This window comes from Hippocampus zosterae, chromosome 17 (genome assembly GCF_025434085.1).
Source record: "Hippocampus zosterae strain Florida chromosome 17, ASM2543408v3, whole genome shotgun sequence".
Classification (NCBI taxonomy): domain Eukaryota; kingdom Metazoa; phylum Chordata; class Actinopteri; order Syngnathiformes; family Syngnathidae; genus Hippocampus; species Hippocampus zosterae.
Window position 1 is genome coordinate 8,276,075 of NC_067467.1, and position 15,850 is coordinate 8,291,924.

At 43.3% G+C, this 15,850-nt stretch overlaps 3 protein-coding genes across 5 annotated transcripts in view; 2 read left to right on the plus strand and 1 right to left on the minus strand.

The window, feature by feature from the left end:
• Positions 1-2,975, plus strand: part of micall2a (mical-like 2a) — an 89,435-nt gene extending 86,460 nt beyond the window's left edge. Inside the window, exon 22 of the transcript XR_007959488.1 lies at positions 2,772-2,975. The gene's annotated coding sequence lies outside the window, so the exon portion shown is untranslated. The remainder of the gene's footprint in view (positions 1-2,771) is intronic.
• Positions 2,976-3,079: 104 nt separating this feature from the next.
• On the minus strand, positions 3,080-5,561 carry uncx (UNC homeobox). The gene is made up of 3 exons (XM_052049008.1): positions 5,082-5,561; positions 4,647-4,822; positions 3,080-3,940 (listed from the first exon to the last, which is right to left on the minus strand). Exons 1-3 carry the CDS (start codon positions 5,353-5,355, stop codon positions 3,080-3,082), a joined length of 1,311 nt encoding a protein of 436 aa, XP_051904968.1. The 5' UTR covers positions 5,356-5,561.
• Positions 5,562-10,547: 4,986 nt separating this feature from the next.
• Positions 10,548-15,767, plus strand: zfand2a (zinc finger, AN1-type domain 2A). 3 transcript variants are annotated; one of them, XM_052049021.1, is made up of 10 exons: positions 10,563-10,744; positions 11,446-11,522; positions 11,604-11,698; positions 12,025-12,156; positions 12,482-12,633; positions 12,708-12,824; positions 13,094-13,169; positions 14,859-14,935; positions 15,164-15,248; positions 15,424-15,767. In XM_052049021.1, exons 2-10 carry the CDS (start codon positions 11,468-11,470, stop codon positions 15,460-15,462), a joined length of 828 nt encoding a protein of 275 aa, XP_051904981.1. In that variant the 5' UTR covers positions 10,563-10,744; positions 11,446-11,467; the 3' UTR covers positions 15,463-15,767. The 3 variants fall into 3 exon arrangements, with proteins under 3 accessions (XP_051904983.1, XP_051904981.1, XP_051904982.1); XM_052049022.1 differs by lacking the exons at positions 10,563-10,744; positions 11,604-11,698 and having other exon boundaries at positions 11,440-11,522; XM_052049023.1 differs by lacking the exons at positions 12,708-12,824; positions 13,094-13,169; positions 14,859-14,935; positions 15,164-15,248; positions 15,424-15,767 and having other exon boundaries at positions 10,548-10,744; positions 12,482-12,637.
• Positions 15,768-15,850: the final 83 nt, after the last annotated feature.

Here is a 15,850-nt window from a genome sequence, read left to right on the forward strand (position 1 = left end):
TGTACCCCCCCTCGCCTCCCTTCACGCACCACCCATATTATTTTCCCAGTCTGCCCTCCCCCCACCCTCCAAGTCCCTCCTCACACCTGCCCTTTTGGCATTCCAGACTTGCTCGGAGACATCGCATATTTATCAAGTATGCGTCCATGTCGACGTACGAATGGATGCGCGATGATCAGTTCAATTGAAAATTTGCGTCTGCGTGACAGGCCGACCTGACACCGCCTCACATAATTAGAAAGAAAAACGACGGCGTCCGCGATGCATAATAGAGCAAAAACAATTTACCCCCCTCCCCCTACACACCCCTCTCCACCCCCACCCCCCGGTAATGATCCCGCCGTTCAAATTGAAAATTTCTGCGGCTATACGGGGCCCAAATTGAATTCATAAAGTGTGATTCATGGGCGACACGCCGCTCCTTTTTTTCACAACGCACAGCCCCATCGATTGATGGTTCTCTTCAAGCATTGCAGGCGTGCAGCTCCCGGGCAAGAAAAAGCTTAACTACTTAAGCAAATCGCTAATTTCACCTTAAGGCCACCAATGTGCAGCCAGCGATACTCCTATTCAGCCTGCTAATGAATTATAGATGAACTGGGCACACGTCCCACATAGCCTCGGAGAGCAACGTGCATGGAAAAATAAATAAATAATATACACATTCAATTTTAGTGCAAATTGGAGCCTCCAGGGAAAATACAGAAAGAAAAATGCACTTTTTCCCCCTTTGTCGTTGTGGACTCTTATAAGACACCTGCTCAACATGAGTAAAAAAAAACACCCTTTCAAAGATTAACACTTTTGATTGACACAAGTAGCGTGTGTTCTGTTAGTTGCAAAAAAAGCAAAATTATTTGCTTACATATTTTTGTTTATAGGCATAGTTTGACACACCTGTAAACGAACACAATAGTGACATTATTGAGGGCGTCAATCCAAACGACAAATTATCATTAAAGGCGTCTAGGGGGAAAAAATGACCAAAAATAATTCGCAACTCCACCAAGGACAAACACCCCTGCCATTATAAAACCATTATAAAATTGTAATGATGATAATAAAATAAAATAAGCAGAAAGCAAGCTGCATATAATCCCCCAGATGTTCTCCCTCCTCTTACTCTTATAAGAGCATGTGCAAACAGCTGCAAGGGTGTCAATTTATGTAAATGTGTTTATATACCTGTGATGACTTAAAGCCTCAGCACTTTATTATATTTGTGTAAAACACACACACACACCACAAGTTCATGCAACAAAAAAAGAAGGTTGGATTCGCTGTTTAGTGCCGTATTATTATTAGATAAATACATGGCTTCCACATGTCTTGGACATGATATTGTGCAATATTGGCAAAGGAATCGTGCAGGAGGCGGTAGGAGGGGAGGCAGCAGATGTCCCAGATCCCGCTCGGCCTCCCCGGGGAGCGCCATCCCTATTAGAACAAATGTGTTCTGCCATTGTAAATAGCCACGTTCGGCCCGGGCCGCCCCATTACAGCCCGGTCGTGATCAATAGGCTGATAAGAGCCCGACATGGACGTGAAGGCGACACAACAATGAGCGGATATCATTGAACATCTATCTTCATGTGCGCCTTCCCCGCGCAATCCCCCTTCTGGTCCACAGGGCCCCCCTTCCTGACAACCACACACACACACACACACACACACACACACACACACACGTATATAGAGTGTGAGCTCATGAAAATGCCTCCCCACGATCCAATAATGCACACATGCACGCAGCTGCCGAGGCTATTATTTTCCTATTTCAATTTGACACCCAGGCCTTTTCATGCTAATTCTATTATTCCTGGAAGTTTATGTGATTTCATATCGCCACAAATCGGTAATGTATTACCCCCCCACCCTCTCCACCCTCACCTCACACACCATCCCCGCCCCCACTTTTTTTTTTTTTTTTGTAGAGCTAAAATAAACCGTATTCCCCCCGCAAAGTAGCCACCGGGAAAATAATTACTTTCATATCAAAACTCTGCAGGACTGCAGCGGCTCCCTTTTGCCTCAGGCTTCTAACCTCATTTCATCTTTTGGAGTGTGTGGGTGTGCGTGTGTGTGTGTGTGTGTGTGCGTGTGTGTGTGTGTGTGTGTGTGTGCGCGCGCGCGCGCGTGTGTGTTATAGCTGAATATATTTGTTGCAAAGTACAAAATGCAACTTGCAATTCTACCCAGAAGAAGAAAAAAAATCAGGTGATTGACAGGCCCTAAACCAAGAAGTGTTGTTGTCGCCTTTAATACAAATTTATAAAAAATGTAACACGAGAGCATCGTCACCACCCCTCACCTCCAAAAGGAAAAGAAAAAGAAAAGCCTCTATGTGGTGAGCTCGTGTTACCCGGAAGTATTTTTTGTGGCGCTATATGTGTATATATATATTATATTTATATTTATATATGTATATATATATTTATATATATTTATATTTTTTTAGTATGTCGTTATTTGAAACCAAAACGCAAAATACAACCTGACATTTGCCCACGAAGAAGAAAAGTGCAGAGCTGTGATTTGTTGTCCTTTTTGAAGTCATGTCGCCATTTAATATTAAAAAAACATATATACGCTCCAACACCCTCCCAGAACAAACTTTATACGTTATTGGCTGACCCTACCTGTATTGCCGCCATTTAAGAGTAAAAGTACACTGCGAAATACAACGTGATTTTTTTCTTCCTTTTTATATCGATTTGAATAAGTTTGAAACCAGAAAAAAAATCAAATCTACGACTCTCACCCCCTTTCAGAAAAGCTCTCATGTGATTGGCTGGCCCGACCCGGAAGTCTTGTTTTCGCCATTTAAGGTCGTACACGCGTCAGAGGTGATTGTATACAATAGATTTATTTAAGAAAAAAGCTTGACATATGTAAATAAATAGTATAGTCGTTTCTTTTTTTGTTCACAGCTCTTGAAAGTTTTGTTCTGTTTTCTGACACGTTTAAAAGGATATCTAGACACTCACACTCAAAGGGAGAGGAGAACCTAACGTGGCAAAGTTGAGCTTTGGCCTTAACTTTAAGATGTTCGCTCTCGTTACCCTCTCGCTTTTCATGTTCATTCCGTTTTTTCGTGACTGTTCGGCGGCGGTTCTACAGGGCTCTCCTCTAAATGTTCCTTCCCGCATTGTGTGCCATGTTCATGGCCCAAAGTCCCAGGGCTGCTAGACCTCGACCCCGCCCGGTCCCTGTCCGCGGACCCCGGGGAGAGCCTCCTGCACCCCGCAGAGGCAGCGGACTCGTGGACACTGGGCGCCTGATGATCCTCGGAACCGCTGTCAGGATTCGCAGCGCTTTTTAAGGCCGTCTGAGGGACAATGAATCCGAGCGGCTGCGTGATGGGGTAGAGCAGAAAATGGCCCTTCCCAATGAGGGGCCGAGAGGCGGGTAAGGCCGCGGAGTTGCGCCTGGGTCTGGAGTCCGACAGGAGACTTTCCACGCTGAACGGGTTGAGTTTCTGCAAGCCGGAGGTTCGGTTGGTGCCGGAGCACAGGCTCGAGCGGTGGCTGGCGTCGGACGAGTCCAACTCCGAGCCGCCAGCGTCCTGGTCCAAGTGTCTTTGGTTCTGACTCGGCGTGTTTAACGACTGAGGCGCCGGCTCGCAGAGCGGTTTGGTGAGGTCCAAACGCGGGCCGGCGCCGTGATCGCTGTCGGTGACGTGAGACAAGCCGCTGTCGCTGTCCGATCCCGGGGTGTGAAATAGATCCCCGTGCAGGTGCTTGTTCTGAGCCTTGAGCAGGCGGCGCTCCTGCTTGCGTTTTTTCTTCTCCAGGCGGTCCAGTTCTCGCCGGGCGATCTCCTCCGGGTCCATGGGCTCGCCGCTGCACGTGGTCGGGTGTGCGTTGTGAGCGGGTCGGCCCGGACCTTTCTTGGTGTTCTCTTTCTTCCTCCACTTGGCTCGGCGGTTCTGGAACCAGACCTGCATGCATGTAGAGCGAGACAAAGCAGGTGTGTATTTTTTTTCTCTCTCTCCATTTTTCCTCTCGAAACAAATCAATTAAACGCAACAATGTTTTAATTAACCAACTGGTCCTGCTGTTTTGTCACATGCTAGGACCCTGAATAGGACTTTTAATTGGCCAATCTGTGCGCACACAGACACGCGACAATAACTGAAGGGTTGTTATTAATAACTGTCAGATATACGTGTAAATTATTATTATTATTATTTTACCCTGTGCAATATTGAGCCAGCAAACTTAAACCATCTATTTTCGAAGCCATATTTTCTGGATCGTCTACTAAAAGGCCATAGGCCACCATTTGAATTAATTTGAACATATTCGATTTCATATAATATATATATATATATATATATATATATATATATATATATATATATATATATATATATATATATATATATATATTAGTTGAGCATTGCTAGATTTTTTTATAAACTGTATCAACTGTATCATTGGTGTTCTGTAAGTATATAATTTGAAACAAATATAATTTAACCGGCCGTATTCAACACAAAAAAATGCACATTCTTAAAAAAAACAAAAGTAAAACACTACTAAAATGGAGCCCAAGCCTTTTTTTATATAAACATAACTACAAACTTGCAGCTTGACTCAGAGCACTTAAAACCCGTTTTCCAAACGTGCCGAAAGGAGTTGTACCTGCACCCTGGACTCGATGAGGTCCAATCTGAGGGCCAGAGCCTCCCTCATGAACACGTCGGGGTAATGGCTCTCGTTAAACGCCTTCTCCAGCTCCTCCAGCTGCCAGCCGGTAAAATTTGTGCGCGTTCTTCGTCTCTTGCAGCCGGGACTCTCCTTGTCCAGATCTCCCGAGTCTACCCAGCAGAGCACAAGCATGCATATTTATGATCTGAAACATCTGGCTGGATGTGATGTTTTGAAGCACGCGGCCACAAGTCTGCCTCCTTGTTTACAAGAGGAGCAATCATTTGTTTGCATTTAGTGTCATTTTTTGCGTCTTTTTTTCCAGCCAAGGGGGACGCACTAGAAGGAAAATGATGCCGCTTCTGCTCGTCATGCGTGACAATTGCTCATTTCTCAAACAACCGCGCCAGCACCGAAGCGCTCTTCTACCTGTCAGTTTGTACGGCTGATTGTCTCCGTTCATCCCGCATCCAGACGCCAGCAAGCCGCCGGAACCTCCCACGGACGCCGCGCACGACCCATTGAGTAATCCGTCTATGGAGAAGGGGACGGCGGCGGCGGATTGGAGCTGGTGGCCCGCGGCCAGCTCGTAGACGTGATGGTGGCTCAGGTGGTACGGGAAGCCCACCATGCCTCCGCCGCCGCCGCCGAGGGTGCCTCCGAACTGGGCGTGAGGCGACTCCAATATCCGGCTGTCCATCATCCCGCGGGCGTCTGCTGGTGGGCCGGTGATGTGTATAGGGGTGGGATTGTTATGCTTTTTTTGGAGGGGAGGGGGGGTTGGGGTTTATAAAGCACGCAAAAGCGAGTCTGGCCGACGAGGCGGGGGCATGATGTGTACAAGGCACAGATGAGCTCCACTTTATCCACATGAACCTTCCCGGATAATTAGCCCGAGCTTGTGGGGAATCCGAGATCCAATGAGAAGGCGGAAATGGGTGGTGACGTCACAGGCGCGTCCCCCCCCCCATACCCTACTCCACCCCCTTCCGTATCGATTGCTAATTAAGGCTGACATCCACCTCAATAAACAATATCAGAGCTGTCACAACAAGACAAGAGGGCTTTGATAAGAACTACATTGCGGCTTACACCGGGGACCCACCGGGAGGAAGGGCTGCCTGCATGCCGGCGTAGGGAGGCAGGCAGGCGGATAGCTTGGAGCAGGAGTCGCCGCTCCTGCACGGAGAGGCTCCAGACACCTTTTTACTTTGATTTGCTCATTTTGTTCCAGATAATGCCGGGAGCATACAAATGCGACGTCGACTCACTGATTTATTTGTAGAATCGTACTATTTTAAAGGCATGCAGTATTTATAAAAAAAAAAAAAAAGCTGATGGGTGAAATATGGATGCCGAAAAGTCATTTTGAAATGCACGTCTCGCTACAATGCATCCATGTAAATGAGAGCAGATAAAAAAGGACCTTGCCGCAACAATCCAGATCACACCATTAGTTCCCCAAGCGATGCGTTAAGCTTGCCAAGTGCGGACGTGTCACAAGGTGCTTAATCAGAGTTGAAATTTGGAACCGAATCCTCCCTCCACCCCGAGCCACCCACTCCTCTTCCTCGGTGACCCTTGACACCTGGAGTGGCATGTTGTAATAACCCGAGTCTCTCAACAGATGCCACGATGATTGTTACCCTATTAGCATGCAAATTGTTTAATTAATATTATTATGAGGGAAGGATATAATCCGCTCCTCACTTGACCCTCTCCTGCTCGCAGAAAAAAGCCTCCACATACATTTGAATCTACTGCGAGAAATTGAGCTCGTGTCTTGAAAGATTTTTTTTTAACTTTCATTTTAAAGTGCCCGGATGAGACTTTATGTCTCGTTTTTGGGTTATTAATGTTAGAGTTTTATTTTGTAATCCAGAAAATGAATAATTGCTTTTGCTCAATCTGTAAATTTATATGTGGGGGGGGGGAAAGCTCTTGGCGGAGTCTCCTCAGCCACAGTCTTGTTTGCATTTATACATGTCTTTGCTTTAATTAACCCGATAATAAGACGAACACTGCCCTGACTTGTTACCTTCCCCCCCATTGTGGCAACTGCCCCTTCTTAAGCAGGTGCAAAAAAATGTCTGGAGGTTACCTGGTGCTGCCACATCAACTCACATCCATACATTTTTTTTTCCATATTGAACCAAATGAGTATGATTATGTGCAGATTTTTCCCCACAGGGGCCAGCTCACTTTAAGATCACTTTAAAGATCTTTTTTCCCTCCCATTTGACATTTCAAGGCCAGTGGATTTCTTCAGCGCAGGGATGCGGTGGTAGTCAAAGATTGGATATGTGACCATTTGCCATCCTGCTTTTTGTCTTTTAAGGCTTTTGAGTAAACTGTGCAGCACAGAAGTAACACATAGCACAAAAAAAATTAATGCTGGTTTGTCCTAATACTTTCAAAAACAATAAAATGTTTTGTAAACTCAAAATTGAAAGGCAACAAACTTTGGTAAAATTGTAAGTTGGGCAAAAAAAAATATTGTAAATTTTGCTCATGTGAAAAACCGGCTTTCCCTTATTTACTACAAAGAAAAAAGAAATTACAACCCTAGTTGTCCCTTATATTGTCCCTCAACTTACCCCATTTGTAGGCAGTGTACCATGTTATCAGGTTACAGGTTCTCATTATTGGTGCACAAAAGGGTTAAAGAATCAAAAACAATTCAGCAAATTGCTTTGGAGCAAACAGCTTGCTTTGATTCCGTTTATGTCGATGGGAGTTTTGCTCATTTTAGAGCGTTTTATGTCACTGTAACCTATATTCTGTTCTGCTGATTTAAACTCTTGCGACACTTTTTTTGGGTTACAATTCAAACTATTTTTTTTTAATCAAATCCAAAACCTGGTTGAAAGTAAATGTTGAAAAATAATGCACCTGTTCGACCTGCACACACACACACACACACACACACAAAAAAAGGTATACAAGTAGTGGTTAGGCCTTATCACGATGCCCATCCATGAGTGCCAACAAAGATGCCTTCTTATAGCAGCACCGGGCATCAAATTCATTTTTAATTAGGCAGGAAAATTAATAGGCGGCAGTTTAGGGGGGTTTAATTACTCAATTAACTTCACGCACGTTAATTTTTAACCATCTAAATTAGGTTGCACATTATTTGATTTGGTGATAATTATAGAATTAAATCTAAATTGTTTTATTTTATTTATTATTTTTTTTCCAGGACGATTTGGATGAACTAGATGCAGTTCCAATTAAACAGTATAAAAAGACAGAGAGAGAGGGGGAGATGTTGGTTGCCATTTTAAGCCACCGTAAATCCTTTGATTCGATTTCGAAGCAATGCAAAGAAAATAAATAAATAAATAAATAAAAAATGGAAGGAAGTGCCTGGAAATACCACCACTCCACCCCTCTCCCTGCTCCCTCTCTCGCTCTGATCCTTGCAAATGCTCTGCCCCACCCCCCCTCCCCCCACCCTTCTTCTAATCCCACAATTAAAAGTTTCCTCCCATCTAATTATCTGTAATTGTGCCGCTGTCAAAGTAGAATGGAGAAGTGAAAGCGATTGATTTGGACTTTTTAATTCAGTTCGTTTCTGATTGAAGAGAAAGTAATTCCCTTCAAATTACCTCATTCAATCCTGACATCCTAATGCCCTTCAAAATCCACCCCCCCCGCACTCATCTTTCTCTCTCTCTCTCTTTGCTTCGTGTTTAAAAAAAATGAAGCTTGCACTGACTCGTGCCTCCTCATAATAATAATAATAACCAAACTTCCATTAGAATAATCATTTCATTTCAATTAAAAGTGACTTATCACCTTTGCTAAAACGTGCTTAATATGCCGAAAATTATGAATGCTTGAAGGAGCCCAAAGTGGGGAGTCTAATTGTAATCAGCAAATCAGAGGTGCTTGTCGTCGACGTGCCTCCTCTTTTTTTTTTCCTTTTCTTGCGGAGAGGCAGGCAGCCTCGGAAATAGAACTAATTTACTAAAGTCCCCGGGGAAATCCGCTCAACAGATTAACATTTTCAAAATATAGTAATGATATAATTTGAGAAATGGTGACGCCAATTTGCGAGGAGCCTTTGTGTGGAATCATTTGCATTTTTTTCCCATCCCCTCCCCTCCTCTTCTCTCCTCTTTTTCCTCCTGCTTCCTTCGCCTGCATTTCTCCCCTTGTTAATTACAGCGCCGGATAAAGGGTGCACTCTCCTTATTATTATTGTGATTCAACTTTAAGACATCAAAAATAAAGTGGAGCCAAATTTGAAGCCACCTCTTTATTATAATCCCCAATGATTGCAGTTGGGGGAGGCCAATTTGTGTCAAAATGGACTCCATGCAGTACTGTATTCATCCTCATTATTATTATTATTATTCGCTTTGTCGCTACAGTGGAACTTCCTTAAAGTCAAACAAAATGTTCTAGGAAAAGTGTCTGTTGGCTGAGTCCAACATGAGCGAACTGATTGGAAGGGATTTGAAAAATGATTTCAGCTACCAGGGACAGCTCCCCCACCTCACAACAGTCTTGTTTCATAGTTTCAGCTGTTTAATATTTGCACATGAAGTCATCTTCGGCCTGCAAACGGAGCCTCGTATTGAATCTTGACACTCTTGGAAGAGTTGGCAAAAAAGGTAAGCTTAAACTCCATACGCAAGGCCTGAGAGATGTCGTTAGCACGGTGGAAACTTGGCGCGGTTGGCTCTCCCTTGTTGCTTCTCACATTACTGCAGAGAAAGTTGTCCATTATGTTCTGTAGCTCGGCCATCTGCCGCTGCACAAAAATATCCCAAACCCGAGAGAATAATGACGGTTAAAATCTGCACCAAATAACACGAGGACACAAAGTGGACTTTTCCCCTCTCCCCCTTTTGTTTCTTGTCTCCAATCTAAGATAACTGTACACGTTTTGTTACTATCCAAGTGACACTCGTGTTCTCTAAATGTCATCCGGCTGCTGTAAAACTGATCCCTGATCTGGCTGTTAACCCTCCTTGACCCCGATCACCTGCCACATCTCATCGATCCCTCAAGGGAACCTTCCGGTGTCCATAAGCAGAGCTGTTGCGCCCTCTAGCGGCTGTTAGACGACAGTGGTAGCACTGCTCAATTCATGAAGTGACACTTGAAAAAGTTTTGAATACAAAGTACAAAGAGCAACGATGAGGACAAAATCCAAACTAATCGAGAAAAATAACAAACTCATGTTGATATGTCGTCGATTTACTTTAAAATGCAAATTAAAGAAGTAATAATAATTACGGGTATGTGTATAATACGGCACGATATGCAACTGGTGAGCACGTCCGCCTCACAGTGAACAGGTGCAGTGTTCGATTCCGACTCCGGCTTTATGTGGGGTTATGTTCTCCGCGTCCCTGCGTAGATTTTCTTCGGGTACTCAGGTTTCCTCCCACATTCCAAAAACATGCACGGCAGGCTGATTGAACAATCAAAATTCTCCCTAGGTGCGAGCGTGATCGCATACGGTTGTTCGTTTGTATGTGCCCTGCGATAGGCAACCGGTTCAGGGTGTCCACCACCTACTGCCCAAAGAGGGCTGGGAGAGGCTCCAGCACCCCCACGCGACCCTTGTGAGGATAAAGCGGCTCGGAAAATGGATGAATGGCATGTGTGTATAATACTGTATTATTAATTGAAAGTCTTATTTGGAAATGAAGAGGTATAACTATGGATACTCATAAAAACTTGTACATTACGTTTGTCAACTTATTACAATATTGTTCATAAAGTTTAGTGAAGTAAATGAAGTATGATCGAAAACCTTGTTTACGATATGTAAAAAAAATAACTAATAGCACCTAGACCTTTCCAGTCCGTTCCCGGCCATTAAGTATGACGGAAGTGCGCGTGACGTGGGATGTCACGATGACGTCATTGTGTGGGTGGTGCATGTTTTGACACAGCACAAATATCCACGGTTGAGCTTCCTGAGATGTTTTGGTGTGTTTGTCGTCTCGAGATCCGCGAACATTGCATGGTGTTGATCTAACGCGAATAAAGCTTGACATTGACGATTTTATTTAATTTTTACGTTTTCGCCTTCTTACTGCGGCTGAAAGACCATAACGAGATTGGAACTGGTGAGTTAAAACGTCACTTCTACAACTATCGAGCTAAAGCTAATTGTCGCTCTCATTTTACAGAGCGTTCGCCCTACAAAAATGATAAAAATATATATTTTTCATCGGACGTGACCTCAACAATACTGGAATGTGTTGCATTCAACAACGTCACGCCTTTATTAATTGATTGGTTTCTTTATGTATGAAGTATGGCATGATAAATATTGATGTTAGCCACTTGCTAGCTGCTAGCGCATAAGTGTTGGTGAGAAATCGGAACGCTGGTGGCCGATTTAATGGCATCGTATTACCCCGAATTAGTCCTGAGTCAGTCTATAATGGTCTATATTAGTTATGTAACTAAACCCAGTTCGTCGCTAATCTTTTGAGTTAGCATAGCCCGGCTAGTAAGCTGTATGTTCTCAGGTTGGTTATTCGTAATTCCTGGTTTTCCTCTGGATTCATGGCGGAAATCCAAATATGTGTTACCCTGGCGTTACCGAGTGTACAGTTCACAGGCTTTCGCGTCCTGATGCGATCGCGAACGTACAGATGTGTTTTTTTGTTTGCAAAGTAACGATGACTTGACATAACGGCAGCTAATGCTACTCGCCCGCGATGCAAACACCCGCAGGGGCTCCTGTGTTTACATCATCACTGTCCCAGTTTCTACTCACATCAAATCATCAATTAAAAGTCACTGCATTTTATTTCTATAGTTGAGCCTTCTATTTGAATGCCATGGAGTTTCCAGATTTGGGGGAGCACTGTTCAGAGAAGACCTGCAAGCGTTTAGGTAAGTGACCACAGCCAGATATGGATGGGTCGTAAATGCCTCATGAACATGAAAAATTAAAAGGGCATCTTGTCACGCCAGACTTCCTTCCCATGAAATGTGATGCCTGTCAAGAGATATTCTGCAAGGACCACGTCACTTATGTGCACCACAAATGCACCTCGTCTTACAAAAAAGTAAGCCAGAGTGATGGTATCACATTTTCACTGCACCCAATACTGATTTAATGTCTATCTCCACGAACGTTTCAAGTCACGCATAGTTCGGTTGCCTTACATTGATCGGCCACCTGACACAACCCAAACTGTACATCAATAACTCCATAACTGCTAATACTTCCAGTTTCAACATAGAAGTAAATCATTATACAGAAATAATGCAAACATTGAACGGTTCCAGTTTTATTTTTAAAGACACATACTTTTAGGGTATTCCCTAAAAGTATGTGTATAGTAAAAGTATTCCAAATAGGGTAATTCTTGTCATTTTTTCCCACCCACAGGATATTCAGGTCCCTGTGTGCCCATTGTGCAACATTCCCATTCCCGTCAAGAGAGGAGAGATGCCTGATATTAAAGTCGGCGAGCACATTGATCGGGATTGCAAATCAGACCCTGCACAGCAGAAAAGAAAGGTTCGAACAAAAACATGCACTTAGTTTTACCCCATAACGTGGAACTTCCACTTCCCCTTAATGAAACCTTTTTGAATGGTTATCATTCATTCATCTTCATTCAGCCCAGGGTTGTACCGTACTTTTTTTGTTTGTTGAAAAACACAATGACGTTGAAAAAAATGCCTATGAAATCGCAGTATTGAGGGAGGGAGAAATAATTCTGGCCCACCCTGCCGATGGCTAAGATTTCTAAGAGTAACGTTTTTATTATTTTTATTTTATCATTGTAACTATTTTAGTTTTACCCATCTCTGGTCCTAAAACTTCCTCTTCTTGATTGCAGATATTCACCAACAAGTGTTCCAAAGGAGGCTGTAAGCAGAAAGAAATGATGCGCGTGACATGTGACCAGTGTCATTTAAATTACTGTCTTAAACACCGACACCCACTCGACCACGATTGTAAGACCGATGGCAAACCTCTGTCCCAGTCCGGGTAGGTACTTACACAAGAATATCCGACTTCGGTAAGAATGCTGGTGGTCTAATTGGTCATATATTTTGTCTTAGACATGCTGCTTTAATGAGGGCTCAGGATTCTTCCTCCTTCTCTGCCTCGTCCTCTTCGGGACACTCCAGATCAATTTCTAATGGCGGCAGCGTGGCCAGCAGAGGCCACAATAGCAAGTAAGAAAAAAAAGCGCATAAAATTTGAGGCTGACTGTGAGGTGCCTTGCGATTGTTTATTTGAGTGGCTCTCAAAACCTTTTACACCAACTACCAGACTTGGCTGTCCAAGTACCATCATGACCAACATTCTAGTACAGTAGTGTCATAAGCCACTGTCATATGCATAATTTCAACATCAATGCTGTGCTTAAGCCACTAGAGGGAGCCACATTTTTTGGAATCACAGCTCTATTTTGCAACTTACATTCCTTCTCTTCCCTTTCCAGCACTAGCCGACCCATGGCGACGTCCGTATCAGCACAGAATGTGGTGCCGTCGTCTGCATCCTTCCAGGCGGGCATGGTATGGAGAGCATGTCGCGCGGCCATGATGTGAATGAGCCACATGACCGTTTAGCCCGGTGGTCCTCAACTAGAAATGCTGTCGGTCCACTTTTTTTAATTTTTTATATAAGACCAAGGTCCGGTCCTTTGCACGGTGGTCATGGGGAGCACGCCTTACTATACATGGGCGTTTTTTCGGCTAAAAACGCCTTACTATACATGGTCGTTTTTTCGGCTAAAAACGCCTTACTATACATGGTCGTTTTTTTCGGCCAAAAACGCCTTACTATACATGATTGTTTTTCCGGCTAAAAACACCTTACTATACATGGTCGTTTTTTTTCATCCAAAAACGCCTTACTATACATGGTCGTTTTTTTTCATCCAAAAACGCCTTACTATACATAGTCTTTTTTTTCAGCTAAAAACGCCTTACTATACATGGTCGTTTTTTTTTGTCCAAAAACGCCTTACTATACATGGTGGTTTTTTTGGCTAAAAACGCCTAACTATACATGGTCGTTTTTTCGGCTAAAAACGCCTTACTATACATGGTCGTTTTTTTGGTTAAAGACGCCTAACTATACATGGTCGTTTTTTTCGGCTAAAAACGCCTTACTATATATACATGGTCGTTTTTTTTTGGCTAAAAACGCCTAACTATGCATGGTCGTTTTTTCAGATAAAAACTCCTTACTATACATGGTCGTTTTTTTCGGCCAAAAACGCCTTACTATATATATATATACATCAGTGGTCCTCAACTAGAAATGCTGTTGGTCCACGTTTTTTTTTTTTTTTAATAAGACCAATGTCCGGTCCCATGCACGGTGGTCAAGGGGAGCAGGGCTATATGCCCATTTAGTATGGTCAAGCCAAGCTTATACAAATCAACACTCCTCACAACCAACCAATAATTGGGTGCGTTAAAATAACAATTATTCACTTTGCCAGTACACAGCAAATAATGAGAGGTAACTCTTTTATTTTGTTAAGTTGTGCCTGTTTAATAATAAAAATAGCCCTTTTGGGCAAATAAGACATTTTTCCTCTAACTTTGTTAAACAGTTGTCTATTTTACCCTTAATTTAACAAAAGCAAAACAAAATACTCATTTTACCAAAATAAATACTAAACATGAAAACAAAAATATTATTTTCATTTGTACAATTCCCCTTTTCACATCCCCTCTGAAATCACTGAATATACCAGAAGAGGAGTTAAGAACCATTTTAAATACTGACAGTCTGACACAAGGGAGCAAAGGAATGTGCATCGCTCCCGCGATTCCTGACACAATCATCCATTTTGAATGCGTGACGCTTATGTATGGCCACACCTTAAGTTCAGAGGAGCCAATCAGCGCATCGTTATCGCCGAACACGCCCTGCTCAGCCTGCTCGTCTCCAGTTCGTCAAACATACACACACAGTCGCGCTGCTGCGTCCTCTGCAATACATCTGTTCGTGCACGCAAATAATACAATGGATAATTTTAACAAGCGATCGCGGTAATGCACAGATTATACTCCAAAAATAGAAAATGTATAACGTAAAAATCACTTTATAATTTATTATTTTATACAATTTGCCGGGGCCCGGACAGAGGAGGTCGGCCGTCCGAACAGAGGAGGTCGGCGGTCCGGTCGTGGATCGCGGTCCGCCAGTTGAGGAAGACGGGTTTAGCCTTTTCTCTCCTCTGCTTTCAGTCTGACGAGCAGGCCTTACAAAGGGCTCTAGAGATGTCTTTGGCTGAGTCCAGACCACCCACACAGCCCACCCTCAGGTGAGCATGTCACTATATTCGAGGCTTCTCACTTATGCATGTACGGTGGACTTTGTTTCATCTTTTGTTAGCCTAACAGCATGATTGCCTCCGGTTTTTATTTTATTATTTTTTTTCATTTTGGCTGCTACTAAACGGGAGAAACTATTTTGTTCAGATATGTATTGATTAATTTTCTTTTACTCAAGTGAACAAGTGGAATCAGTATATTTTGTGGTTGTGCCTCAGTCCGCAGGAGCAGGAGGATTTGGCGCTGGCTCAGGCACTGGCCGCCAGCGAGGAAGAATACAGACGCCAGCAGCAGAGACAACAGGTACCGGCCGGGACAGTTAGCCGACACTAGCATTCTAGCATGTAGGTACATGGCCAACATGGTGGCCTTTAAAAAAAAAAAAAAAATTCCACTGGGTGAAATGGGAATTTTGAGTTGTTTGATTAAACGCGTGATGAAATAAGTTGATTGTAAGAATCCTTTTTCTTTCTTTTAGGACCGAGAGTCCAAACAGTCCAACTGCAGTCTTTCTTAATCTTGGACCGCTGCCCCCCCCCCCCCCAAGATGTGTTAATGTTCCACAATAGACCTCACAGGCTGGATCCTCAATATCCAGCAATGACGATTGTCTTTTATTATTTTTCAATGAAATTATCAAAACTTGCTTACTTGCCGCCTTGTAACACTGAAAACTAAGCACACGGCTCAGCTCAGTCCAGCAGGTTCTGTCATTTTTTTTTACCAATGGGTTGCTATGTACATATTTTATATACATATATGATGAGCATAAATCCGTTATATTGCCGTCTATGAAGAATTAATAAATTATTTCAAACATAACTCCCCGATTCCCTTTTGTGCTTACCCTGCTTCGGCTATTCCCACACATGTACAGCAGATGGCAGTATAGCTTCAAGTCGACT